The sequence below is a fragment of the Capronia epimyces genome (genome assembly GCF_000585565.1).
Source record: "Capronia epimyces CBS 606.96 chromosome Unknown aczIQ-supercont1.6, whole genome shotgun sequence".
NCBI lineage: Eukaryota > Fungi > Ascomycota > Eurotiomycetes > Chaetothyriales > Herpotrichiellaceae > Capronia > Capronia epimyces.
Genome location: NW_006912909.1, coordinates 2,342,079 through 2,369,095, shown reverse-complemented (window position 1 = coordinate 2,369,095; position 27,017 = coordinate 2,342,079). Strand labels below are relative to the sequence as shown.

At 54.2% G+C, this 27,017-nt stretch overlaps 7 protein-coding genes across 7 annotated transcripts; 1 reads left to right on the top strand and 6 right to left on the bottom strand.

The window, feature by feature from the left end:
- Positions 1–4,074: 4,074 nt before the first annotated feature.
- Positions 4,075–5,034, bottom strand: A1O3_07741 (uncharacterized protein; the record flags this gene model as incomplete). Its single annotated transcript, XM_007737847.1, has 1 exon — positions 4,075–5,034. The coding sequence occupies one exon, from the start codon at positions 5,032–5,034 to the stop codon at positions 4,075–4,077; it is 960 nt and encodes a 319-aa protein (XP_007736037.1).
- Positions 5,035–11,316: 6,282 nt separating this feature from the next.
- Positions 11,317–12,408, bottom strand: A1O3_07740 (uncharacterized protein; the record flags this gene model as incomplete). Its single annotated transcript, XM_007737846.1, has 4 exons — positions 11,317–11,902; positions 11,966–12,201; positions 12,255–12,329; positions 12,379–12,408. 4 exons carry the CDS (start codon positions 12,406–12,408, stop codon positions 11,317–11,319), a joined length of 927 nt encoding a protein of 308 aa, XP_007736036.1.
- A 994-nt stretch (positions 12,409–13,402) lies between these two features.
- On the bottom strand, positions 13,403–13,903 carry A1O3_07739 (uncharacterized protein; the record flags this gene model as incomplete). Its single annotated transcript, XM_007737845.1, has 2 exons — positions 13,403–13,513; positions 13,577–13,903. The coding sequence occupies 2 exons, from the start codon at positions 13,901–13,903 to the stop codon at positions 13,403–13,405; spliced, it is 438 nt and encodes a 145-aa protein (XP_007736035.1).
- A 488-nt stretch (positions 13,904–14,391) lies between these two features.
- On the top strand, positions 14,392–15,987 carry A1O3_07738 (3-deoxy-7-phosphoheptulonate synthase; the record flags this gene model as incomplete). The annotated part of the gene is made up of 1 exon (XM_007737844.1): positions 14,392–15,987. One exon carries the CDS (start codon positions 14,392–14,394, stop codon positions 15,985–15,987), a length of 1,596 nt encoding a protein of 531 aa, XP_007736034.1.
- Positions 15,988–16,816: 829 nt separating this feature from the next.
- On the bottom strand, positions 16,817–22,048 carry A1O3_07737 (uncharacterized protein; the record flags this gene model as incomplete). Its single annotated transcript, XM_007737843.1, has 1 exon — positions 16,817–22,048. One exon carries the CDS (start codon positions 22,046–22,048, stop codon positions 16,817–16,819), a length of 5,232 nt encoding a protein of 1,743 aa, XP_007736033.1.
- Positions 22,049–22,836: 788 nt separating this feature from the next.
- A1O3_07736 (murein transglycosylase) lies at positions 22,837–23,757 on the bottom strand (the record flags this gene model as incomplete). The annotated part of the gene is made up of 1 exon (XM_007737842.1): positions 22,837–23,757. The coding sequence occupies one exon, from the start codon at positions 23,755–23,757 to the stop codon at positions 22,837–22,839; it is 921 nt and encodes a 306-aa protein (XP_007736032.1).
- A 1,069-nt stretch (positions 23,758–24,826) lies between these two features.
- On the bottom strand, positions 24,827–26,823 carry A1O3_07735 (acyl-CoA dehydrogenase; the record flags this gene model as incomplete). The annotated part of the gene is made up of 5 exons (XM_007737841.1): positions 24,827–25,320; positions 25,383–26,121; positions 26,180–26,490; positions 26,633–26,644; positions 26,709–26,823. The coding sequence occupies 5 exons, from the start codon at positions 26,821–26,823 to the stop codon at positions 24,827–24,829; spliced, it is 1,671 nt and encodes a 556-aa protein (XP_007736031.1).
- Between the last annotated feature and the right edge of the window lie 194 nt (positions 26,824–27,017).

Here is a 27,017-nt window from a genome sequence, read left to right as displayed (position 1 = left end):
GTGTGGTAGCTCACTCCATCATCTCCCTCCTCTTCCCTGGTTAGAATTACAGTACCCTGTACCCCCATCCCCATCCCACCATCCAGTTGTCCATGACTAAAGCACCGTGGGAGCCATTCTTTTCTTTTGTCCGGGTTGTCGCCTCACTATGCGAACGATACACATACTCCGTACAGTAGTCAGTCGCTACAGATTTTAATGATAATGCCAATAATATGACATGGCTTGAGGGACAGCAGCCTCAGCTCAGCAGGAGTGGCAGGGTGGGGTTGACAATGACCACCCGAGTTGCGATACGGCCCGGGCTGGTTCGAGTCTACGAGTACAGAAGCCTCTACAGAGTACCTGGTATCTATAGGCCACTTGCCTACCTAGGTGATTAGTAGTGCTACGGATACCCATCCGTAGCCCGCATCCAAGAGCCCGTGATATCGATTTGCGCAACCAAGGCACAAGGCATCCCTACATGGATTTAGGCGAATCGCTCTGTTCAGTGTTCACTGTCCAGCATGATGCTACCGTACGGATACAGAGTATATCACTGAACTGCTACGTACTCCGTACCACCACTACTATTTCACTAGATACTATTCGTAATATCGCAGGTTCTATTTACTGTATCTACATTAGGGATAACCATAACCGTGGCCTCGTAGCATCCCATCGCACCATCCACGCCGACACTAATTGCTAGACATAGTATTGTCAAATCCGCTCCCCTTCGCTTTTCCATCCATCCCATCGGAGGTAGGCATGCAATGCAATGCAATGCAATGCAGATGCAGATGCAAGGCCCCTTAGCCCTGCAATGCCCTGCACCGCATGCCGCAGCCGCAGCTAGCAGAACCGTCAGGAGTCGGTCCTAGTCAGTTTGTGACCGCCTAGTACGGATAGTCGATAGTCGTTGCACTACTACTAGGCAGGCTCTAGCAGGCCTCCCCTGGCACACCACACCCATGCCCGCCACACCTCTTCCCTTTCCTGTTCCTTGTTGCTTTTTCCTGCCTGTCCCTGTCCCTGTCCCTGTAGCTGTCGCATCTCGACAGTTGACACACACCCAGCAATACCAATGAGAGGGCGTCCCAGCACACAAATGTTCCGAATATTCCTCCTCAACCCACACGCTAGCCAGGGACCCCGGCTGAGGGCGCATCGTCCGTGACTTGCTTCTGAACCGGGAAAAAGAGGTACTACCCACCCATACCTAATCATCGAGTCCACTGTATAGAGTCCCCCGTAGTACTCGGTACTAGTGTCCAGCTTTTGTTCGGGCCGCCATGCAGCCCGGTGCAGCAAATCATCATCGACTTGGACCTTTCGTTTTTCTGGTGAGGCTACCATGGCCAGCACGGCGCTTGAACACCTATAGAGTGCAGAGTGCAGAGTGAGTGCAGAGTGAGTGTAGAGTGTAGTGTACCTCTGCATAGGTGTTCAAGTGCCGTGCTCAGTGTGCAGTCTCCGGGGCCAAGGGCGACTAGGATAGTGCCCACTGCCCAGTCCGTGGTGCATGTGTAGTTGTAGTACCGATATTGTCGCCCAACTCGTAGGGCAGCCAATTGCCAATTGCCATTGCGCCCAACTTGAAGGGGGCAAGCAATGCGGCGGTGGCGGTGTGTCCGGAGTACTGGGACTGGGTAGTGACTCGCAGCCATGATTGTCCTACTGCAGTCACCGATTCACCTCACACTCACTCATGGCGGTCAACATGCTAGTAGTGCACGGTGTACGGTGTGCGGTGTAGTCAGCTCAGCTAGGCAAGGGTCCTCATCCTCATCTCATCCTCGTTTCACCCTCGTTCCATCTTCCGCCCTCGATCCGACGGGGACAGGACGGAACAGGACGGAGTCCGGAGTACATACATACGTACGTACATAGCTGGCTGAGACTCCCAACAACCCGGAACAGGAACTGAACTGGAACAGGAACAGGCCCTGGAACTGCGCCGTGCCCAAGGGCCGTGCAGTGCGACGTTCGCCAGCTGTGGCTTGACCTTGACCTCGACCTCAACCTCACCTCGTGGTATTGTGTCATTTCGTCCCATGATCCCTGTGACGTGAAGGCTCGGCCCACCCACCACCGCACAGCACACGGCGCACAGTGCAGTGGGCACTCACTACCTCAGGTAGGTAATTACTACCTACCTAGGTAGGTATCTAGTCCGTACATACTCTGTACTAACTGTCCTTCGTACTGCTCCTATCCCCCTCCACCCCCCAAATTCACTGCCGAAGCGCCCCTTAGCCTCCCCATGGTTCCCTAGTCGCAAAGTCAATCATACATGATGCATGATGCATGATCCCTTAGGTGCCCCCAAGTCCCAAGTCCCAAGTGCCAAACCAAAAACCAGCTGCACCAAAAGCACCCGGGCAAGGATGACGGATGACGGATGACGATGACGGATCTGACATCAAGCAGCGCCAGCGCCATGCCATGTGTGATGTGCCATGTGCCATGTGGCTTCTGCTGATTGCCAACCTCCGACATGCAACCTCCAACCTCCAACCTCCAACCTCTAACCTCTAACCTCCAACTTCTAACCTGCTTACTCCGTAGTGATACTCCGTCATGGATTCCTGCCTTCAACCTTGCAAGTCACTCTTGTTAGTCTTGTAATCGATCAAGTCATTCTTTGTTTACCGAGTAGTCTGCAATCACCAATCGTCAATCATATAATTACCCGACTCCGGTGGCGCTGCGCTAGGATTGTGACATGGCCGGAGCAAGGCCCTAAACCTCAATCTGGCCGTCGTCCAGTGTCTCTTTTCTTGCAGCTTTCCTCAGCCTCCGGAGTTCAGTAGTCGCCCACGAACCAGGCCATCCAGATTCCGTATCCGTATCTCATGAGCTCGTTCTGAAGGAACAGGGCAGCCGGCAGTGGGCAGTGGGCAGTGGGCAGTGGGCAATTAGCAGTCGGCACGCCTCGCGGCCTCGGCCGATGCTGAGATTCGGGTCCCCCAAGCGAGTGTGCGTGTGTTTGTTTCCATCCCACAACTCACGTCCGGAGTACCGAGTACGGATCCTATCTATCTAATTACTCCCAATCTAGTAGTAGGTACGGAGTACTCGGTACGGAGCAGATACACCTACCGAGTACTCCGTACTCCGTACCATCGACACGACTGATCGATCCACACTTTGCTTGCTTCTTCCACATACTCCGTACGGCGTACACAGCTTGCAGGATGTCGCGCAGAGACCCGACTAACGTGCTCCGTACATCTTCCCACCCACCAAGTCTCCACCGTTTCGCTACCAAGTGCTGTTTCTGGTCCGTCTCAAACTTTCCCACCTGTGTAGCGTGGACTACGGCTTCCGTCCCCCATTTCTGTCTTTTCTTTCCCTCCTCCAGCCCGACAGTGACGTGATTCGTCGCCCGCCGCGCTGCTACGGCTCTTGTAGTCGCGGCTAATTGGACCTTGACGACATGCCACCTCGCGTCGCCGCCGGTATGCGTTGGCCAACACTGTGCTGTCGCTCTCAAATGTACAGTGGCTTGCATGTTGGATATGTAAACAAAAGACAAAAGAAATATCAATTTGTGCTGCACGTGTGCTCGTCCTCAGGACAAAGTTACACTCGCCAGTGATGTTGTGTCTTCCTGTAACCCGGCTGTAGTCGTGTGTTTTTCACTAGCCTGTCCATTCTGACGCTGCGGAAAGGCCGTCTTGTTGATTCCACCATGAATGATCGCAACACCGCAGTTGGAAGAATAATCGTAACTTGTATTAATCGAAAAAAATGTGAAGTAGGCCCCGGGGTATCTTGAAGGTGCAACAAACTTGTCATAATAAGCAACAACTCGGTAGTAGTCCCAAAAAAAGCATTCAACCCCTTAATCAACGCCCAATCGGTGCAAACGAGGCTCTTAGACTGTAAACACTGGTGACGACATTGAAGCACCCCATGCCGATTTGGGTCATTCGTCGTCGCGTTCCATTTCTTCGGAAGCAAAGGAACGCTGGGTTTGAGGTTGCCCTCCTGTCGTCTCTCTAGGATTAATCATCTCGGAATAAAGGAAAAGTGGGGTTGTGTAATATCTGGTTTCTGTCCGTGCGCTTCTGGGTCCCTTCTCTGCTATGACCGGCCAGAGTTCCATGATCGGTCGAAAGGATCTCGTCGGAAAGGATCGTAAGATTGTGCTTGCGTCATTGACGAAGGAGCGGGAGGCCCTGTAGGCATGGACCTAGGTGTCCCGTAGGAGCTTGGTCCGCCAGGCGGAGGTGGTGGAGGGAGAGAAGGTTCCATCGGGAAGCCTACCCCCGAAGAAGACGTAGAGGGTGACTCGGTCTGTCGCCCAAGGAAGGTGGGTTGATAGTCGCCGGTACGACGCCGTTGAGCGGTCGAGCCTGATTCAGGCGAGAGACGATACGATTCCTCCATGTTTAGTGCATTTGCCGCGCCGGGAGCTCCTCCTGCTGTCGACGTTGCTGCCCCGAGTCTTCGCAGTCGGGGAGAAGCAGGTCGTTGTAAGAGCGGCGGGGAAACGTGTAGACTGGCAAGCCCGCGAAAATAGTTTCGTTCCGAGAGATAAAAGTCTCGTTCTTCTGCCAACGCCCGAAGTTCTTGCTGTAACCCGGCAATGGTCTGGGAGGCTTCCTTCTCCTTCTCCTTTCTCCGTGCTCGAAACCGGGCCGATGCCCCTGCGTTGCGTTTTCTCTTTTCATCGGCAACTTTGGACGCTTGCTGCAAATCCAACTGCACAGGCACCACCATCGGGCCTTGATCAGTGTCCAGCGTCATCTGATAGGATGTCGAGCCGGACTGATAGCCCTCGTGAGGCCCGTGAGCCTGGTATCCGCTCGTCGCCCCGGCGGATAAGACTCGAAGCCCAGGCGGGGGCTGGGAGGGCGCTCGTCCAGGGCCGCCGTAGCGATAGACAGGCGACCTCTGCTCCGTCGGGCCATAGGATGCCTGCGAGGTAGCAGATAAATCAGGCTCCATCCCCCGAGCCGGACTTTGGAGCACCTGTGCGGAAGGACCTTGGCCGGCAGGCTCCAATGATGCAAGACTAGGCAAAGTTGGACCGGTCGCCATAGTCAACGGGGGTAGAGGAGGGATCTCCGAAGATCTGTACGGCCCAGGTTCTGCTACGTATATCCGTCCGCCGGGTCCTACCATAGGCTGCAAGGGCTGCATCGCAGATGGGAAGGTCGGGTTCCTTCTGGGACCCAAGCCTGTAGTACGGATTGCTGGTGACCTCGGCGTCAGCACACGTCGTCCCACCCGTACCGACACTGGCTGGCCCTCCTCTCCCGTAGGTGATCTTGGATCTGTACGCTTTCGGCTTCGTGGAGGGTCACTGGGCCCGGTGATCTGACTTGGTGTAGCGCTCGCTCCTAGCGGATTTGTCGACCTTGCATGCGAGGGCTCCCTCAACTCCGATTCAGTCGGGGGATTTAACATGCCATGCACCCCAAGCGGTCGCAACGGCGTTGGGGCAGGAGACTCAGCCGAGGGGCGACGAGACCTCGATCCTGTGCTAGCATCTCCCACAGGCCTCACTGATGAGACGTACCCGCCATACAGACCATGCGCTTCCGTCCTGGCAGCACCTGGCGCACTTGTCCTCGACGTTTCCGCGCTCGCGGCAGAGATGGGAGCCGAGGGATTGTGTTTTCCTGCAGAGGCAGGCGACGCGATCGCTGGACGGTCTTCTGTATGCGAGGATTGTGACATGTACCTGAAAGCCTCCTCGCGCGGCTGGGGCCCCAGTCGCGACCATGGATGTTCCTCCTGCGGCGCCTCTCCGCTTCTCCTCCTCCACCGAGATCCAGGACCTGCGAGAGTCTGCTGGCTTGTTTGGCTGGGACGATGTTCCCAACGACGATCGAAATATCTCGAATCTGGAGGTAACCTGGGGAACTGTGGTAGAGGAGAGATGTTGACCCCGAGAGTAGCCAGGGTGACGCAAGTCTTTGGTATACTGAACCAGGTCAGAGAAAACTCTCGATACAGCCCTGTGTATGAAGCCTGGCTTACAAGAGTACTTCTAAAAGTCCTCCAGGTAGTCAGACGAGGGGTACAGGTAGGGACAAAAACCCGGCTCGAAAATTGCGCATTCCAAGTTCAAAATCATTTGCGCAAGCGTCTTCAAGGCTTGCGAGGATCTCCAGCTAATTCGCAGTTGGCACCGAGGAGGCGGCAAATGAGAGTCATCAGATGGAAACCCTAGTCCTGAGAGGTCCGTTCGAGTGGCCGAAATGAAGCCAGGCAGACAGATTGGTGATGGGCAAAGCAAAGGGGAACAATTTAGTTTCGGCCGGCTAATCTGAGGTCAGCTCGTAATATCTCATGTTGGAACAACGAAGTTGGACAGTAAGCAGAAGTGTACCTCGAAATGACGACCGGCCACGATTCTTGGGACGGGGAAGCGGGAAAGCATTGTTGACTGGGTTCGAAGGAGAAATACTTCCAGGCTTCTAGCGCTCTTTTTTTTGGAATGCCTGCCAGCTTCGTCACGATCTAAACGTCGGCTTAGCCAGGGGCGGTTTGGCACAACGCTGGCTGTGCCAGGCAGGCAGGCAGGCGGCATCCAAGACCAAAGCATACATCCATCCGTCGGTGACCCAGGACCCGGAGAAGGGGAGTGGGTCGCACCGTTCTGCGGCGGTAGGCAAACGGCCATGCGATAGTCAGTGGTGAAAGAAAAAGCTCCCAAAGCTACCAGTGATGAGATTTGAGAGGTCCCAGGAAGGCCCGCCTCAGCAAAACTGGTTCGACATCACTGGAGCATGGCTTTGTCAAGCGCGTGATGGCCCTAGTAGGCGGGATGATGGCAGCGCTGGGCAGCAACGTGATAGCGCGACCCAAGTCGACATGGTAATGATGTGGCGCTACGACGGCCTGGGGGGGTGGGAACAAGTCCACCAGCCGTGGGGCTAAATACCCAGGCATTTGGCTGTGCAGGGAGTGGATTGTCCTCAGGTCCTCCAGCCAGGGGCAGCAGCTGCCGTGGGTCTCGTATGGCCTTAGAAGCATGGGTCGGGACCCAACGGTGCGAAACTCCCATGGGTTTGAAAAGGATGGGCGTGAACTTATGGAGAGTGGCTTGCAACTTGAGAGTGGTGGCGCCTTAGTTCGGCTCCTCTACCTCTTTTCTGGTGTTCACCGGCACGGGTAGGCAAGGTGGCGTTTTTTGACAGGAGACCAGGGGTCAAAAATCCGCTTCCCATGCACCATGTCAGGCATGGAGGCTAAGCAAGCAGATGCATTAGTTTCGCTTTTGCTCCTTAGCTAGCTTGACCCGACGTCGGCTTTGCAAGGTGCTGCTCCCCGTGACAGATTGACTCCAGCGAGAAATCTGGCGGGCTATTTCGTCCCCAGAAGTCGTTTCTCAAGGTTGGAAAATGCCCTAATTGTGCCTTCTCTCCTGCTCTGATTGGTCCCGGCTCTGCTGTCATCTCGCCTGGGATCAGGCATCAGAGTCATTTCCCTCGTCCACTGCGAGCGAAGCTGACTGCTTTAGGACGTAATAGTATCCATCCCACTTTGTGTCTACTCTGAGTAGTAAATGGATCACTGGGATTCAGATCATGGTGGACGCAAGAACTCGCATATTCTATGCTGCAAAAAGGTGGCCAGTCTGGAATTCAATCGTTTTGAGGTTTCAATTCCCCTGGAAGAGCGTAGCACAGGCCCAGTTGGAATTCCTGGCTGCCCGATCAACCTCTTTCGGTCTTCGTTACCGCGTTGTACATACCTATTTGGTGAAGGTGAACCAATTGTTCTCGGGGACAATTTCACTAAAGAAGCGCGCTTGGTCATAAAGCTTGGGCCTTTTCGGGGAGCATAAGTGTTGGGGCTCTTTGTCTCCGTTTCCATGTAATTATATTGGTCAAAATCAACCTCCAGATACGACTGAAAAGGCCGGTCGAAGAATGCTGGTGACGTGATTTAACTAGCTTGCACGCGAAGCCAAAGATAGGCATTCAGGCTTCGTCAGTGGCGGGAAGAGTGGCAGTACTCTGTACTATCGGTTCGAACCAGTGACAGGCGCGACTCCCGGCGCAAAGGCCCGCCTTGGACGATCACGTCGATCATATTCCTTCCATGACTGGGAGCCTCAAAGTAAGAAGTCGACAGCTGAAGAGACATTGCCAAACTTTAGGGTCTTCAAGACTCGGCAAGCTTGCATCTATATGCATCGGAGAGTTATGCGGCATCCTGGAGACTTTGCTTTCCTGCCACAGCCTCGTATGCATTGGTCGGTGTTGACAACAGGGCCTCCGTACTATACTCCGTTTGGTGCCCTAGTTCGACACACTGAATAGGGCTGAAAACGGAGTACAATGTTCCGGCGAGCGAAGAAATAGGAACTGATTCGATTCAGCCTGGTAGTCGTTATATTTGCGTCACCGCAGAACGCCCTGTCCAGGGGGGGGCGGTTGGCCATGGTTACACAGCCATAGTCACATTTCTGATGCAAATCTCCCCTGATCGAATGCCAACGGGGCCGACCTTTGTAAGTGTTGAGGACTAACCTGGTTAGCGTTCGGGTCCGGTCAAGCTCCGCTGGTATTGACCCTGGCATTGCAATGATAATATGTGGGTGACTTCGGGCGACTTCCGGGGGGATTTTCATGAAAGAGATCTCACATGATCGAGCCAATAACATGCCTCCAGAAAACAGGGCTGCCAGTGCGGTGACAATACGGGCTAGTTCTGAGCAAGTGAGGTCAGTAGCGCTGATACACACAGCCGGGTTGTTGGCTTCTCTGCAACGAGTTGTGATTAGACAGCTGCGCCCTTGTTGCTGCAACCTTTTGGGGGTTCCACGCAGCAGCTCCCAAAACGGTCAAATCCTCCGAGTGGGTGCCCTTCGTAGCACTGTCCGCGGAGAACGAACTGGTGGTGTCTCGTTCCAAAGGGAAGTGACATTGTTGGAGCATTTTTCACAGCTTGGCAGAGACAAGTATGCCAACCCCTTCACAACTCCCGTGGACAAGGTCGATTCACCGCTTCGTCCGAGTTGTGCTTGAGAAGGATGGCTTTTCTAGGTTGCATGAACCTTTCGGAGGTGTGATAAGGGAAATCGGGTGCCGAATGGTCGGATTGGAAGATCGATTGTTATTGGCGCTGCCCGTAAAAGCTGTATCCGTACCTCCACGCTGCACGCCGGTACGGAGTAGTGTAGTTGTGTTCTAGCTAGCTGCTCTTTGACGTCGCGCGGGAGGGCTTAGGGCCTCCGCGGTCGCCGGTGCAGTTCTCTGGGGTCAGCTTTAGCGATGAGGTCCCCTTGCTCTCCACCTTAACGGACTAATATTAGTGTGCGTCAAAAAGTGGCCGATTTGCTGTACCTACAACTCTGTTCTTTTGCCATGCTAGCAGGTGATGTTTTTTGGAGTGCTGCTGTATCTGTCCTCAGGCAGCAGGAATTTGATCAGGGCCTCTACTGGCTGCGTTGCTGGCTTTCGAGAAGGGTGGGTTCTCTGATGACAGAATCCACTCAACGGTTTCGACGTGTCAATCAACAGGCCCGAAAGCGGATGGAGCGAGTGGCGTCAGGCTGTACGGAGTACTTCGTTAGTTGAGATAATAGTACTCCGTCTCTCGACCGAGACGCTGATTTAAAGCTGAGTCGGTCAGCCTTTCCAGGCCGCGCACGTAAGTCACAGATCCCTACCAACAAGGAGTTGGCTAGGGTCCAACAAAAGAGATTTTACCTTGGACGTCACACAGACGTAATTCCCACTACCACTATCACCGTCGGTCGCCGTCGGGGGTGATGACGAAGCGGGAGACTAGATTTCGTGGGAGTGACTCGCTTGGTAAATGAGGTTGCAGCGCAGGACACAAAGTCGAACCACAAGCCGGCCTTAGTAGAAGCGGTAGTGGTGGGAGGTTGACATCTGCAGTTGGACCCCTGCATACCTGTAGACTAGGTAGGTGCTGTATCTGCATACGCAGGATGCCTGCGGTGGCCAGGAAGAGGGGTTGTCAGCCACGTGGGAATTAATTTGTTCATGCGAGGTCATCACAGGCAGGCTCCTTCGTCCCGTCCTGCGCCTGTGCCTGCGGCTGCGGTAACGTCCGGTTCAGTGAGGGTGGCCATTATTACAGATCTGCCACTCTCACTTCCAGTTAACACTACTGGCAACCTACTGTTGTACAGCGTGGCAAGAATGCCATGGAGAATACTCCGAACTCCATACACCAGCTGATTTTGGTTTCGACAGCCAGGTGGGATCTAGGGATAGGGAGTACGGAGTAGCCCTCCACAGTTCCAAAGCGAGGTGAGGTGAGGGGGAGGTTCTAAGTACTCCGTACTCTGCAAAGACAGGTTCCCCTAATCTCAAGGATGTGAAGCTCTCACTGACAATGCTGCTCAGAGATACGAAGACTCAGCCCACCTCTATGCTCGCAAACTGCAGAACACAAGTGTCGTGTGGCCGACATGTGTCCGGAGTACATTTACGTTAATGTCCAAATGGCGGTTCCAAGAAATGGCTCGGGATTTTAGCGTCGCCTCTCAAGCCTTTGCGGCTTATCTCTGGCGTTCTTGTTACTCAGCTGATACTCGGACGGTTTGGAACTCCCTCATCGGTATCAGGAGCGAGACTCGACCTTCTTGTTTAGGGTCTAGATTAGAAACCACATCCCGAACATGAGCAGACACTACAAGCCTGCGAGGGGCCGTGAAGAAACGCCCAGTGTCGGACATGGGCGTACAGGAGGCGGTTCCGAGTACTGTCAAACGACACACTTGGAGCGTCTTGTCTCGTTGGGGAACAAGAACGTCAATCACCATGATAAGAAACTAAGAATGGCTTTGGATGATGCTAGCCACGCAATAATGCATGGCACCAATTTCGACAGACTCGCCGCCGGTTGTTCATCATGGACGGTTTGGGCGATCAACTATAACTCGCTTCGATGCAACGATTGACGTGCCTGGGACATCATTAAATCGTTACACAAGCCATTCAAGATATTGTCGGCCGAAGAATGAAACGAATGTCTCTCGCTTGATTTATCCAAAGATACCCGGGCCCTTTGATTTGAGACTATTTCTGACCAGGATGCCAGCAGCCTTGTGTAGACGCAACCAGCCCTGCAACTCGTCACTTAATGACAACCCCTGCAAGGCCAGAAGCGGACAGAAGCGGAGAATTCACTCGACATGGGTCAATCAACCACTTCCTGGTCTTGCCTAAATTACTTCGTACTCGGAGTACGGAGTACATCCATCGTCCTCTGGCTCGAGGCGACTCCCGACATAACAATGCTTCAAATCTCCAAACTGGTCTCTGGCGGCTAATTTCCTCCCATGCCCACACCTTCTCGTTATTCTTGGCTTCTAGAAAATGCAAGGCCCTTCTATTGCAAGCGAGCGCGGTATTTCGGCATACCTTTGACACCGACATCCACTCTGAACAAATTTCCAGCAAATTTGGCTGATCCAGGATATTTTTCAGGCTCTGGCTCCTTTGCACTCGTGATAAACAACTCGGTCCCGGCAAAAGTCGGGCAGGTGATGTTGCGTGTCGGTAGGTGGATTATTCCCGTCACAACTCCTTGAGGAGATATGCGAATCACCTTGGAGCCACCGTAACAGGCGTGCCAAATATTGCCCTCGACATCCATGGCGTGACCATCAGGGTGGATTCCTTCGTCGTCCAGATGGAAGAAGACTCTCTTGTTGGATATATCCCCTGTCTTGGGGTCATAGTCGAATTCGTACACGTTTTGAGGGGGGGAATCGGTGAGATACATCTTGCTATCGTTTGCATTCCAGGTGATGCCATTCGGGATGGTCATATTCTCGTACATGGTGCGCAGAGTCCCGTCATGGTCGAGTCGGAACAGGACGCCTTCCTCTGTGGGCTCAGTTATCTCAGGATCGACGAACGCTTCAACCCAGAACCGCCCTTGGGTGTCGACTGCGCCATCATTCGATCTCATTCTATCGAGGGACGTGAGTCAATAGCACAACACAAAGGAGGCATGTGAATCTCAAGCATCTCACCTTCTAGTCTTATCCTCAGCACCGGGCCCACTCCAGTATTTGGCGACGTATTCATGTTCTCCAGTTTTCAAGTTAAACTTGGTCACTCCGTCCTTTGCTCCCGTCAGGATGACTTCGGAAGAGTCGACACCGTCAATGTTAGCCGTGACCCCAACGGGCATCTTAGTGTCGATTATTTGGACTGAATCAGGACCTTTGGCCAGGTCAATGATGAAGAGTTTCTTGTTGTTGATATCCTGGAGATGGTGAGCATGGCGGCACCGAGAACATGGCTTTGGAATGTCCCAACCATGTATCGAAGCTCATGTCGCTCTGGGCTGTAATACGGGCCTTCACCCAGACTACATTTGGAGGCATAATACGCCTAGACGCGTTCAGTACTGGCCCAAGTGACACTCTGATGAATCGCTGACCTCTTCAACTGTCCATTCTTGCACACCCATGGTGTTTCAGCACGCAACCGGGTCCTTCTGTCCAATTTGATATTCCTGGAGTGGTGGTGTTGATCTCCTCGAAGCACAGCATGCGAGACGCGAGAGATATAGGGATGTGACGGTTGAGCTCGCTCCGGCTGAGCTCGCTCCAGTTGAGTTCGAAGTCGAAGATAAGTACAGATACAATGTCTGCCAAGACCGTGTTGTGGTTGTCATGATCCGTCATGCTCTATGGAGAACTTCAACTCTACCACTCCCACTATTACGGAACATGCTGCATCGGGCTCCTACAATTTCAATGTTCCCTGCGCCAGCTGCCTCTAAAAAGATTGGAGTATGCAGTAGGCTGACCACTCCTGACACCAAGACAATAAGACAATGATCAATCAACCGAAGATGAACCGGTCAGCTCCAGAAATCGGAAACAAAGCCATGGCAGACTGTCTACACCAGCATGGAATTGGTCGCATTGCCAGTGTTTGCATAACATTAAGCTAGGCTCGGGTTATGGGCGTGGGCGTGGGCGTGGGCGTGCTTGAAGAGTCAAAGGAATCTTCAAGTCGTACACATCTACCTATTTCCTGATACCTGGATTTTACTTGAGCTGGCCGGATGTCTTATGTCTTTCATGCCGAATATCCCATGTGCAATCGCCCAGATGTCGAGTTGTGTCGAGAACCTTAGATCTTGTAGACAGCACGCCGCGCAGTCCTCCCTCGGGCGAGTTCTGTTGGGTCTGCAGAAAGGGTCGATGTGCTCCTGGCAAAACATGACACCTGCAGCCAGCTCGTCCATAACGCAACTGGCACTGGTACTGTGCCCACTCCAAGCGAGCTCAAAGGCTGCTCTGGCCATTTGGAGATATAGGACTACTCGCACCTTCACAGTAGGTGGTTGAGCGAGCCTTTGGATGCACGAAACCAGCGCCCCCGTCCTGACGCTGTTGTCCTCACTGTTTCGATCCTGGTCGGAGTCTAGAAGGGTAATCATGGACTGCGCACGGTTATACTCGAATTGGGGGCGCCAGAAAACTCTTGATAGCTTGTGTTGCGTTCCCATCATGCGACCGTAGGAGTTCCGTCGCTTTGGCCTTGGACAGATCAAGTTCCTCAACCTACAGCATATCAATACTTGTCATTCCGAGTCACGCTGATGGTCATATCGATCATCCACATACCAGAAACGTAAGATCTTCCGCAGCAATCTTGATCTTCTTCTTCACCTCGACGTCTTTCTTCGTCTCGGCCTTCTTTGTGTCGTCCTTCTTCTTTCCCAGACCGCTTGCAATTTCGAGTCTTGACATGGCTTTGCCCAGCGCCTCTTGGTCAGCCGCAGAAGGTTGCTTCGTCGCCGCCTCTCCATTTTCTTGTGACATGTCATTTGCGTTCAAGGAATTGAGGGCCGCGGCGGCCTTGCGGTCTTCGGCATTGTTGGGCAGGTTCTGGGATGTTTCATCGTCGGCAGCGTCTGCGGCGGCGGAAGCCGCTGGTATCGGTTCGGCCATCTTGGTGATGCTTGTCTGATTCTGGGGTTCGTGGGGGGTGGAGCGGAAAGGAGGAGAGAGAGACTCTCAGATATAGTAAAGTACTCGAAAGATCGATGGATGATGGACAATGGACAGTGAGTGCAGTGCATTGACGGCTACTCTTCCCAAAAGAGATTGGCGTCATATCGGGCAACACCACATTAAAACTTTCCTCCTTGACAGTCACCATATACAACGACCACTCAAACCGCAGGACGAACACAAGGTCCAGTGTCTCAGAGAGTAAAGTATACATTTCAGAGCATTCTTCAAGGCGCCTTGCACATCTACCAGTGCACCATCTCTTAATTGAAGGGCACGGGCACGCTGCAACGACCCACGAATACACTTAACACGGTATACCTATTTGTCTGGACTGGAGAAGAGGGGCCAACTATTGACTCAATAACACAAGAGACAAGGACTGCAGTCTTCATTCCCCGGGCAAGCCATTGCCATTCGTCATCATGGCTCCAGATGGCCCCTCCAGCGCATGGAGCCCTTCTAGCTGGAGGAGCAAACCCATCGTGCAATCCGTGACCTACAGCGACCAAGGCGCGTTCAAGCAAGCGACCGACAAACTCAACACGCTCCCGCCGCTGGTGACGGCGCGAGAAATCGTCAAACTCAAGAAGGAACTGCGCGAAGTCGCTCTGGGCAATGCCTTTCTGCTTCAAGGTGGTGACTGCGCCGAACTGTTCGACTACTGCAATCAAGACATGATCGAGGCCAAAGTCAAGCTGCTGTTGCAGATGTCACTGGTACTGATCTACGGCGCGAAGAAGAAGGTGGTCCGCGTGGCGCGCATGGCGGGCCAATACGCCAAACCGCGCTCCTCGCCCATGGAGACGATCAACGGCGTGACCATGGCCAGCTTCCGGGGCGACATTTTGAACAGCTACGAGCCCGAGCCCGCGGCGCGAGAGCCCGACCCCAAGAGGCTGGTGGACGCGTATTTCCATTCGGCCGCGACGCAGAACTACCTCCGGGCCGCCTTGTCTTCGGGACTGGCCGACCTGCACACGCCCTTGGATTGGAGTCTGGGCCACGTCCGCGATCCGACGGTGCGGGATCAGTACCAAGTGATTGTCGAGCGCATCACCGACACGTTGGATATGATGCGCACGATTGGCCTCGACACCGGTGGCGGCCTGGAGACGGTCGACCTGTTCACGTCGCACGAGGGACTGCTGCTCGACTACGAACAGTCGCTGACCCGACTGTTCAGACACCCTTCCAACACCCCTGCCCCGACTCTAGCATCACACGCACACTCGCACGCACACGCACACGCACACGGCCAGACCAAGGCCCGCAAAACGTCGCTTCCTACACAGCTGCCGCCGCCTCCTCCTCCGACGCACGGCTACTACGACACGTCGGCGCACTTTATCTGGATCGGCGACCGCACACGACAACTGACGCACTCGCACGTCGACTTCTTCCGAGGCATCGAGAACCCGATCGGCGTCAAGGTCGGGCCGAGCATGCCTGCGTCGGATCTAGTGCCGCTGCTGAACATTCTCAACCCGGGCCTGGAAATCGGCAAGATCGTGCTGATTACGCGCTACGGCCACGACAAGATCGGCACTCATTTGCCCGCCCACATCCGAGCCGTTCAGGCCTCGCCGCACCGCGACACCGTGGTCTGGCAGTGCGATCCGATGCACGGCAACGGCCGCAATGCCACCGTCACACTGCCGAGTGGGGGTGGGGAGGGGGATGGGGGTGGGAACGTGGACGGGGACGGGGACGGGGACAGCACGTCCAAGAGCCCAAAAACTACTACTACCATCAAAACCCGTCGCTTCAGCGACATCCTGTCGGAACTGCGCCAGGCTCTACAAATCCATCGCTCCATGAACAGCTACTTGGGCGGCGTGCATCTCGAACTCACCGGCGAGGCCGTGACCGAGTGTGTGGGCGGTGCTGAGGGGTTGACCGAGGAAGATCTCAGCCTGAATTACACCACGTTTTGCGACCCGCGCCTGAATGAGAAGCAGGCCCTGGAGCTGGCTTTTTTGGTTGCCGGCTTCTACAGAGAAGACCGGCCTAAAAAGTGAACTGAATGAAGTGGATTGAAGTGGATTGTATTAAACTGATCTGATCTGAATTGAACTGAGTGAACTGATCTGATCTGATCTAAACTGAACTGAATTGAAGAACTGAATTGAACTGAACTGGATCAGATAGAACTGAACTAAACTAAAATAAACCAACATGTCCGAATCGGACTGAATGAACTGAATAGAACTGAACTGATCTGATTGAACTAATCTGATCTAAAGTAGGCTGAATTGACTAAACTGTACTAGATTGAACTAAACTGATCTAATATGAACTGAACTAAACTGATCTGATCTGATCTGGATTAATCTGGATAAACGAACTAAACTGAATTGAACCAAGATATCCGAACCTGACTGAATGATCTGAATGATCTGAATGACCTGAATTGAGCTGATCTGAACTGAATTAAACTGAATGATCTGATCTGATCTGACCCCATCCGACCAGTTGATCATGTGAGCTATCGGATGTGTGCTATAGAAGGAAAAAGGAAAAGGAAAAAACAAGAGTGAACGTGGACTATGCGGGATACACTACACGATTAGAGATCTGGCCATCATCTAATTCACTTCACTTCACTTGAATTCGATCCATTTCATTTCAAACCAGACACTCTGGACGCCGACATTGAGCCCTTCCTTTACCATTGACCATTGACCATTGACCGTTTCCATCCCTCCATCTCCCATCTCCCATCTCCCATCGTCACCATTGTCATTATAGAAAACAAAAAAAAAACAAAACAAAAAGAAGGTCACCTTTCTGTATGAACAAACACGAAAAGCCTGAATGAGAACCAGCGGAAACTCTACACAGAACACGTCACTCCTTCCTCAATGGACTCCCCACCACTGGCTTGAACCTCGATCCCAATCCCAGATTCAAATTCGCCCCCAGAGTCTTCCGTCTGCCATTCACCGCCGGCCCCTTGTTGCTGTTCTTCTTGCTCATCTTGACCTGGAACTTTCTCCCCCTCCCGCTCCCGGCACCATCTTCATCGTCATCGTCACCATCGCCGTCGTGATCAAAAATCCCCTTGTTGACCTGTTTCGGCGGCGCGCTCATCTGAACCGCTTCCTTGCCCTTGCCCTTGGCCAAAAGGTACGGAGTCAACGGTGTAGCTGCCGTACGCGGATCGTAATCCACAGTCAACGAGGTCGACTGGGGAGTCGAAGTAGACATGCGCCTATTCTTGGAGAATCCCAAAGATCGGGGTGTCTTGCTGATCATAGTTGAATCCTCTTCCGGTCCTTCATGGACGGCTGACACGAGGAGACCGACATTCGCAGTCTCACCACCTTCACCCACTGTTGCCGCTGTGGGGGAATCGTAGTCAAACGTGGAATTAAAGGTGGTCTCGGTATCCTCTTTGTCTTCGACGTCGACTTCAACTTGGCTGTCATCGACTTCTTCACACTCGCTCTGGGCCGGCTCTTGCTCCTCCATGCCTCGCACAGGCGTATTGATCAGATCCAACTTCATTGCATCCGTCAAGCCCCCATGGTCGGCCCACGTGAATCGTCGGTTCTCTTTGGTGGCCGAAAGCAATCCATTCTCGTTGACCAGCATTCTCGGTTCCATGGATTTGCGCCTCCTCGAACCTCCACGAGGCAAGATGCTCGAGTCAACCGTGTAGGCTGATTCATCAAGCCATCTGCCTTCGCGGTAGCAATCCAGAACCCAGCCAACGCCGACGCAGAGAACCTGGCCTTTGGCCGAACGGACCTTTTCCAACGTTCGCTTGCCTCCATCTTTGTACACAACATGTGTGATCCCGACCCCGACATTTGGTGTCTCTGCCGATGCACCTTCATTCGCTACCCGGCTTCTAGGATTCCATCTCCACTCCTTGACGCAGCGAGCACCCATAGCCGTTAGCAATTCAACGAAGACACCCGACGCATCCATCCCTTCGGTAGTGTGGATGTCGTAGTGCACTGTGGCACCGTGCAGGATCCCTTGGCCCATCGGTTTCAAAGGTGTCCGATTTGCCTGGGGAGTCTTTGCTGCGCTCTTGCTCTTGAGCAATGTGGTCGGTGTCTTTGCTTTGGAAATGGTCGGAGGGCCGTTGGCTGCCAATGGAGTCATCCTCGATGGCGTGGGGTTCGTCATCGAGTTCCTGCGGCTGTTGCTGGATTTGGTGCTCATTGCGTAATGAGGTGTGCCAGTCTGGTTGGACCGGACAGAAGATGGAGGAAGGCTATATCTCTGTGACGGCACGGTTGGTGTCTTGAACATGGCAGATCCAATCGTTATGAGGGTGTCGTCTTGCGCCCCTCTTCCCTCTTGTTCTGCAGCGTAGCTTGTCTCGAGTTCATCGGAGGTCAGCTCATCACTAGGGAGCTCAATTCCGTCCAACGTACTATCTCCAAAGTCGTCAATCGCAAAGCTCGTCTGGCCGGGTGTAGACAAGTGGCTGGCAAGCGAATGAGCTGGACTCGGCGCCGCACTGCGAATTCTCCTCTGAGGCGACGAGGCGACCTCCGCACTCGGTCTGGGGGTACCGAGGTGACTAGGTGTGGATGCGACATCGCCAGACTGCGCTCCAAGACTACGTCTCTTGCCGGTAAATGAGATGGCTGACAGCGAGTTGGACGAGGATAGTGATCTTGGCCTCTTTCTCTGAGCCTTGAGCGGTGACAGCACGGATGGTATCAGACCTTCAGGACGGAGTGGGACTTTGGATACGGTGTGGACGTATCGTGGAAGGCTGGGATCAGGTCGAACAGGCGTCACATTGAAATCCATTTCCTCAAAGGTGGCTCCCCTCGCTGATGAAGATGCATCCGCTTCAGTAGTTGGAACAACAGTGTCACCCGGCTGTTCAACAACGTCCATAAACACAGCGTCCATCTCGGCGGCTGGTTGTTTGACCTCTGCCTCTGCATCGTGCTCAACAATGACCTTTCCAGCCGCGCCTTCGATGGGCGTCATATTCTCGTCACCATAACATTCCGAAGAGGTGGATAGCATCGATTGTTCTTCGTCCACGGTCTCAAGCACTGGCACAGACTCGGCTTCTCCGTTTACGATTCCATTCTGGCGTGGTTGCTCGTTAGCCTCGCCGTGAGCAGCAAGCTCAGCCTCGACAGCCAGGGCCTTGAAATCAACCATCGCAGTATCTGAAGCGTTTGTGAAATTGATCAGATCAGTGGTCAGTTCGCCAGGCTCTTGCTCAACCGGCTCTTGCTCTTCTTCGCTCCGATCGACCTCATGATCCTCAGCGTGGGGAGAAGTTGGAGGTGCTGAGTGGTCCTGCTGAAACAGCTCGTGGAGATCCGCATCATGTTCTCCGACAACATCATCACTGGGCACTTGGTTTTCGAAGTCCTTCGCCTCCATACTTTCGGCGAAGAATTCCGGTCCCACAGGACTTCCAATCACGGAAGGGACAAAAGACAATCTGCTCGCCAATGACTTGCGCTTCTGCCCATGTCGAACAGGTGTGGCATGTCTCACGACTTCAACCGAGCCTTCGACATGCATTCGAGCAAGTGGTGAGAAAAGAGCTTGCGAGGTGGGCTTCGAATCTTCCGAAGCAGTTCGGTTTGGCGGGCTGCCAGCCTGCCATCCACGCATTTGTGCCGTGAGAGGAGTAAAGCCGAGATTTCTCGTCGCACTCGAAGGCACAATGCCAGCAGACAGCCGAGAACGGATATTCGCACCAGTCAGACTGGGTCGGAAGCTCGGCCTGAGGAGCTTGTTGTCCGGCGTTTGATCTGCGGCAAGTTCATCTTCGGACTCATTGCCACTGTCTCTGATGCGGGTGAACAGCGTGTTCGAAAGCCGAGGTCTCTCAGCCCGGTCGATATTCGAAACCTCTACCTCTTCACCAGAATTGGGCGCAACAGCTGGGCTCGGCACTCCTTGAAGAGCGGCCATGGTGTCTTGCTCACTGTCACTCTCCTCACTAAGTGTGGGATCAATCATAGTTTCGTCGTCGTCAAGGCCAACTTCTATGCCATGACCCAAGTCGTCCGCAACTGGAGTCTCGTATGTGTGAGCAAAGCTGTCCTCTTCCTGTTCTTGATCATGGGTTTCTTCGTCATGGCCATGTACGATGGGGAGGTGCTTGGCTATCATGTCCGCCTTCAAAGGACTGCGAACATTGAGAACTGACTGATCAAAGTCAACATCCCCAGCACGCTCCTGGCTCAGTTCATCGTCGCTCAATCTGTAGACTCTCGCCAGCCGCTGGGGAGAGACCGAAGATCTGAAATGAGATGACATTACAAGGTCGACGTCTCCAGGGCTCTTGGATTGTCCATCAGATCCGAGTGTCATGTCCTTCATAGGAGATTTCTTCTTCGGCGAAGTCTGCTTCGAGGGTGAGAATAGACGCCGAGCTGGTGAAGATAGCAACGCAGTCTTCAAAGGTGAATTCTGTGACTTGACAGCAGATGGAGGAAATATGAGCTTGTCAGACAGACCTCGCTTGGGAGATTGGTGAAGGAGAGCTTGGTGGTTCGAAGGCAGCGAGGCCACCGACCCAGAACTGTTCGTGGGTTGAGTTTGGGTCCGGAAGATCGTGATCCCCTCAGGTGCTCGTCGCGGAGACTCCTTCAGCGAATCCTTAGTTGGCGAGGTAGGCATACGCCGAGGGGGACTCAGAATTCCTGCCGCCTGGGAGGTATTGGACTTTTCAGGGGATGTCGCATTCAGTACAGTGCCAAAATCAAGTTTCTTGACGGGCGAGTTGGAATGAGGCATAGAAGGAATGATGCCTCGCTTAGGGGAAAGGCTAAGATTGTGAACAGGAGTCTTTGCCCCGGCAAGTTCGTCCTCTTCGTCGTCCTCACTGTCCACTGGGAGAGCTTTTGCAACCTGTGTGATTTTCTTCGGGGTCAAAATCCGCGGTAGGACCTTGTCAGGCTCCTCCGGTTCTGCCTCACTGATGGACCGCAGGGAGGGCTTTGAGGAAGCGCCTCGAGTGGTTTTGGCCGATTTAGTGACTGCAGGGTTGCGAATAGGCTTCGCCCGCATGCCTTTACCTGCCGTGGCACTCTTCTTCGCGGCTCCAGCGGGTGCTGCTTTTCTGACTGTTCGTGACTTGGAGAGTTGTGTAGGATGATTGTTCTCCTTCTCGTCTTCATCAGACGGAAGATCTTGGAACGTCACCTTCTTTCGCGCAGGAACCACTAGGTGGACAGTTGGCTCGGCGGCGACAGAAGAGTTGGCCGACCCTGCTCTGGTTCGAGTCTGTCTGGCGGATGGGACGGCAGGCTTGGTCTCTGGTGGCGGGTTTGCACTCGAGGTTTCCTTTCTGGGTCTACCTCTTGTCTTTGCCCCCACGGTCGAGGTAGCAACAGCAGCCTCATCTTCCTTGACTGCCGTCTCTTTTCTTCCCCGTCCCCTACCAAGCTGCTTCGGTGCTGGCTCGGTCGTCTTCATAGCTGCGCGTTCTTCGGCTTTGTCTTCCAACTCGGCCGCCGCCGCATCTCTTTTGCTTCGCGTCGCAGTAGATTTCGATGTCGCCGTCTTCTCCCTCTTCGCCCTAGTCGAGGGTTTCTTTTCAGGTTTGAATACCGGTTCCGTGGGAGCAGCCGATTCGGTATTCACCTCAACCAGCGGCGTGACTCTGATCCGCCGTCTTGGGGCTGCAGCCAATGTAGATGTGGCACCCTTGACCGGTGCACTGGATGTAGTTCGTGTGGTCCTGGATACCTTGGTTGCCGGTTTTGCCACCGCGACGGCAATGTCATCATCATCTCCATTCTCGCCCACCAAGGACTCCAATGCTGCTGTAACATTGGTTACTTGGGGAGTGGACCTCGCTGCTCTTGTCGTTCTCGTTGGTTTTGACTCTGTCTTCGTGACTCGAGACTTGGCCTCAATTGCCTTCGTTCTGGTTGTTGCAGGCACGGCCGAAGCAGCCTTGCCTGTTAGTTGATTTGCCTTCGTCCTCGCGGTCACCTGTCTACCCCCAGCTGCCGACGCCTTACGTCTTGGAGGTTCTTCAACAGCCGCTGGGGTCTCAGGATCAGCCGCTCGGGCACGCGTAACGCGACGTGGTTTGGCCGGTTTGGCCGGACTGGCCGCTTTCCGGGGTGCCATATTGTCAGGAGCCGGAGGATGCAGAGGGTGTGAGCAAGGATGGCCGTGTGGATGAAACTAAGACTGGAGGTGGGCGGGTTTCGAGGGCTGAGGATGAAGCAGACGCGTCTGTTTGATTGTCGTTCGGGTCGTGTGTTATGTCGTCGCTGCCTGTCTTGTGGCGTGCATGTAAGGTCAGGATCTCCGACGTCGTAGCGTAACCGTTGTTAGGGTCTTTAGGACATCTCGTGGAGGGGGCGTTGGAGGTTGACGGAGGAGGGACACCGTCGTCGTAATACAACCTGCACCACGGAATTGGGGTAGAGCTGTAGTTAGTAGCCAGTCAACAAGGAGACTGACTGATGTAAGAGTTGCACGCGTGGAATGAAGAGCAAAGCAGAGTCCAGACAGGCAGCGGTGGAATCAAGTGATGTTCGAGTTGTTTATGTTGATGCTTCCCAAAGCAGTTAGGCCGCTATGGGGCTGGTCACGTGGGGGAGCCGGCACCGCCCACCGTTGGTTCTGGAGAAGACCTGGGGATGGGCTGACTGTCCCTACACAGGTATGTGTACAGAGTACGGAGTATCTAGGTGCGGATAAGGATATGGGTCAGCGACTCAATGACATTCCGTCCCTCTTGATCTGGTTGCAATGCAATCCAATTGTATTAAGTTTTCATTATCATATCTATAACCAGCGTCCCGTCCACAATCTAATGGCGTTGTTTTCCATATCCCAACTTTTGTTCATAATAATGCATATCACTCCACGTCCCATGTCGGACACTGGCCAGAGGCTCAGGCTCATCCTTAGCAGCTCAAGGTGTACAGAGGAGTGGTGGGAGGCGGAGTGCCAGCCCCGACCAGGCCGAAGCTGGGGTCGGCACCGGTGTCCTGGAGAATGTACCACCAAGTGTTGATGTTATTGGCAAACGCATGGCAGGCCACGTCGTCGTAGTAGGTCTTTGCATTATCGACCGAGGCGACCGCTTCGTTGCTGGTCGCGCCCGAAACTGGCCAACCAGTCTCGGTGATCCAGACCGGCTTGCCCTGGCTGGCGGCCACCGTGACCTCATAGTCATCCCAGAAGGTGGCGTTCGCGTTGGCGATCGAGTTCTCCTTGGTTGTTTCGTAGTAAGGATAGGCATCCACCCCGATGAAGTCGGAGGCGGCAATCAAGGCGTTCTGGCTCGAGTTGGTCCAGACATTGTAGGTATCCACGTGTCCAACCAGCTTGCCCTCGGCCGCGGTGCCAGCAATGGCAGATCGAACTTGGCTGATATAGTTGATGATGACATCCGGGCCAACACCGGTTCCTGCATTGCTTGCGACACCAATGGGGGTGATACGGTAGACGTCCTCGGATCCAACACTGATGCCGGCAATCAAGTCGGTGAAGGCGGTGCCATACTGAGCAATGGCGGCATTGAGGGCCGCCAACTCGTTGGCAAACTGAGCATCGCCAGCCGACGCCCACAACCCGAGCAACAGGGTAGTGCCAGTGTTGATGGCGGCGGGGATGGCAGATATGGGGGTGTCGGTAGTTCCGTCTTGAATCATCGTGTACAGGCGGGCGGATGTGAAGCTCGACCCGGCCAGATTCTTTGCAGAGTTGAACTCGCCCTCAAAAGCCGCCTGGTCCCGACCGGTTGAGCCATAATTGAACCCTTTGTAGGCAGCGAGGGCGGAAGGAAGGGCCGCCACGAGGGCGAGGATTTGCGAGATACGCATGGTGGGAGAAGATACAATCTCAGAAACGAAGGTGGAAGACCAGGTTGGTCAACGAGTGCGAGGTTTGAAATAAGAGAGTATATACTACAGTATATGGTACAGAAGCGCAAACACTTGTAGAGGGATGAAGAGGGAGTTGGAGGGAAGAAAGTCAGGCAGGCTGGGGTCTACTAGATATGAAGAAAGCTCTCGCTCCGTCAAGAGGTCAGATTCAACGTCAAGGAAGAAAAGCCGCCCGGACCGAACTGGGGGAATGGAGCCGTGGATGAGGCCATGACGAGTCCAGCGCAGCATTGCAGTGTGTGTCTTGAAAAGGCGGGCGAATGGTGAGGTGAGCTCGTGGAGGTGGAGGCCGTTCCTGAGATAGCGGGCGAATGGTCGGCATGAGGGAGAATCGGGTGGCCATGCCTGGCATGGTTAGCGAATGGATGATGGATGATGGATGGGATGCTGGATCCTGGATCCTGGCTGTGCCCTACTGCAGGGGACTCCGGTGTTGTAGGGAAGACACAGGCACTCCGTCCCTTAGGGTTGTAGTGGTGGTGGTGATGGGAAAAATCTCTGTTCGATGGGTGACGTCTCCCGAACCCTGCTTTTTGCCATCTTCCATCTTCTTCGCCATGCCATGCCATGCCATGCCACACTCTACGCAGCGTGGCAGCCGCAACAGTGAGTGAAACTCGACCATTCACACATCACCGTTCTTTTTCTCCACTCCCAGCAGGTTGTCGGCGTACCGTCAAGTACGGAGGACTGTACCGTAGGACTCGAGAACGACAACTCGGCAGGCTGAGGCGGTGCTTCCATGTATGAAACATATGCAGTAGCAGTGGCAGTAGCAGTGGCAGTAGTACTACCGTCGCATCCAACCCAGGGCAATGAATGGCAGTCCGATGATACAAAGTACGGTTATTAATACTCCTTACACTTAATTCGCCAGTGTCATGTGACGTCGCCATTCGGAGGGAATTGAGCGCACTGGGATCCGTACAGGGAGGGACACTTATACTGGTATACTGTAGTCTCCCAAGCCCTAGCACCCCTTGGATGTAAGGTCACGTCGTTGCTCTTACAGCTTCATCCCCAGCGCCTGGTGCACTTTCAGACTCTGTCGAATACTCAGGTCCAACATGATCTCCTCACTTCCGCCCGGGATCTTGTACGCCAGGGTGTCTCGGTACAGCCTCTCCACCTTGCCGCCCTGCCCGCCTCTCGAGTACGCCAGCCCGCCAAAGATCTGAGCGGCCTCCTTGGTGCAGAACTCGAACGTCGTGGTGGCCTGGGCCTTGAGACCGGCAATGGCGCCGCCCAGTCGCAGCATGGCTTCGGTCTCTCCCATCTTCTGGCACTGATACACAATGTTCTCCAACCAGTTGTAGCTGGCCTCGATTTGACGCGCCATGTGCGCCAATTTCAACCGGATGACCGGGTGGTTGATCAGCTTCTGGCCGAACGTCTTTCTCTTCGACGCGTACTTGACCGACTCCTCGAAGCAGACCCGCGAGAAGCGCAGGCACTGGATGATGATGCCCACGCGTTCGTGGTTGAAGTTAGTCATGATCACTATCACACTCGGTCAGCCGCGATATCCTGGTGGGCGCCAACCCCTGCGACACCCGACTTACCCTGGAATCCCTTGTTGGGCTTTCCCAGCACATTCTCCACGGGCACTTTGACGTCTTCAAATGTGATGTACGTCGTGCCGCTGCTCCACACACCCTGGCAGTCCATCCGGCGGGTGCTGACGCCCTCTCCTCTCTCGATTAACAAGAGGCTGACCCCGTTCATGCCGGGTCCGCCCGTCCTCACCGCCGTCGTGAAGTAGTCGCACCAGATGCCATTGGTGATCCATTTCTTCTCCCCGTTGACAATATAATGCTTGCCATCGTCCGAGAGCTTGGCCTCACAGGTCAGGTTGGCCACATCGGAGCCGGCGTCTGGCTCGGTGATGGCCAGACAAATTCGCTTGTCACCAGCGAGTATGCCGGGGAGAATCCGGTCCACCAATGCCTTCTTGCCGTACTTGACCAGCGGCGGACATCCAATGCCAAACCCGCCGATCAAGTTCCAGACCAGACCACCCGAACCCGTCCTCGATAGCTCGTCGGTGAGAAGCATCTCGTGGAACAGATCCCACTTCTCCGCCGGCACGCTCTTGACCGTATTCGGGGTCAAATGTTGCGGGTACTTGACACCTAGTAACCCAGCCAGATAGCCCCGCTCACCCATCTGCTTGTAGATGCTCTCCGGCACCTTCTTGCCTTCATCCCACTCCGTGACATAGGGTTCGATTTCGGATTCGACCCATTCGCGGACTTCGGCGCGGAGGGCTGCATGAGTCTCATTGAAGTATGGCGAGTGGTACTAGCACCTGAATTAGAGGCCGCTGTTGGTCGATCGGCTGGATTGGATTTCAACTTACCCCCTGGTACCAGGCTGGATCTCCAAATGGAACAAGAGACCCGTAAGGATCCAATGCCTCGGCGGATTCCTCGGCGGCTGCCTCGGCGGCTGGGCCGGGCGCAGGAGCAACTGTCCCCGATTCTGCCTGCGGCACAGTCTTTTGCGTCTTCTCTTGCGCCGGCGGAGTGGCAGGAGGAGTGGGCGGGGCTTCGACTTTCTTGGTGTCTAACGATCCGACTTGCAACTTGGTCTTGTATTTCTTCAGGATTCCTTCGTTATGATATTTCCAGAACTGCTTCGAGGCATCCTTGCCGGCCACCCGCTGGAGGACTGCACCACGGGGTTAGAACGAAGAGATAAGGCCGGTGTGGACGTGATGGAAACCAAGGGCCGAGGCGGCCCGGCGCAGACTCAAGCGCGGTCTGAAAAGGAAGCATGATCGCGTCGACGGGGTTGCGGGCACTTCACTTACTCTTCTTTCCACCTGTGATTTGGGTCAGCGTGCGTCTCGGCCTCGGAGGCTGCGGATCGGCTCCACTCCAGCATACCTGGATGCTCATCTTGGAACTTGGTCAAGTCGTAGACATCCTCGTCAATAATGATGTAGAGATTGTCGGCTTTGTTGTGGGATGCCACATCGGCCACCGAGAAGGATTTGGACATTTTGCACGTCAAGGTAGAGCTCAAGCCGGATGGGCAACAGATGAAAGAATTCTGGTGGTACAAGGCCACCCGATGGAGCAGAGGAAGAGACAGCGAAATAAAGGCAGGTTATGAGAGAGATGGGAGTGGGAGGTGGGAGGAGGTCACAGATCGAGGGAGAATTGAGGGCGCATGGACTTGATATCCCTTTCACA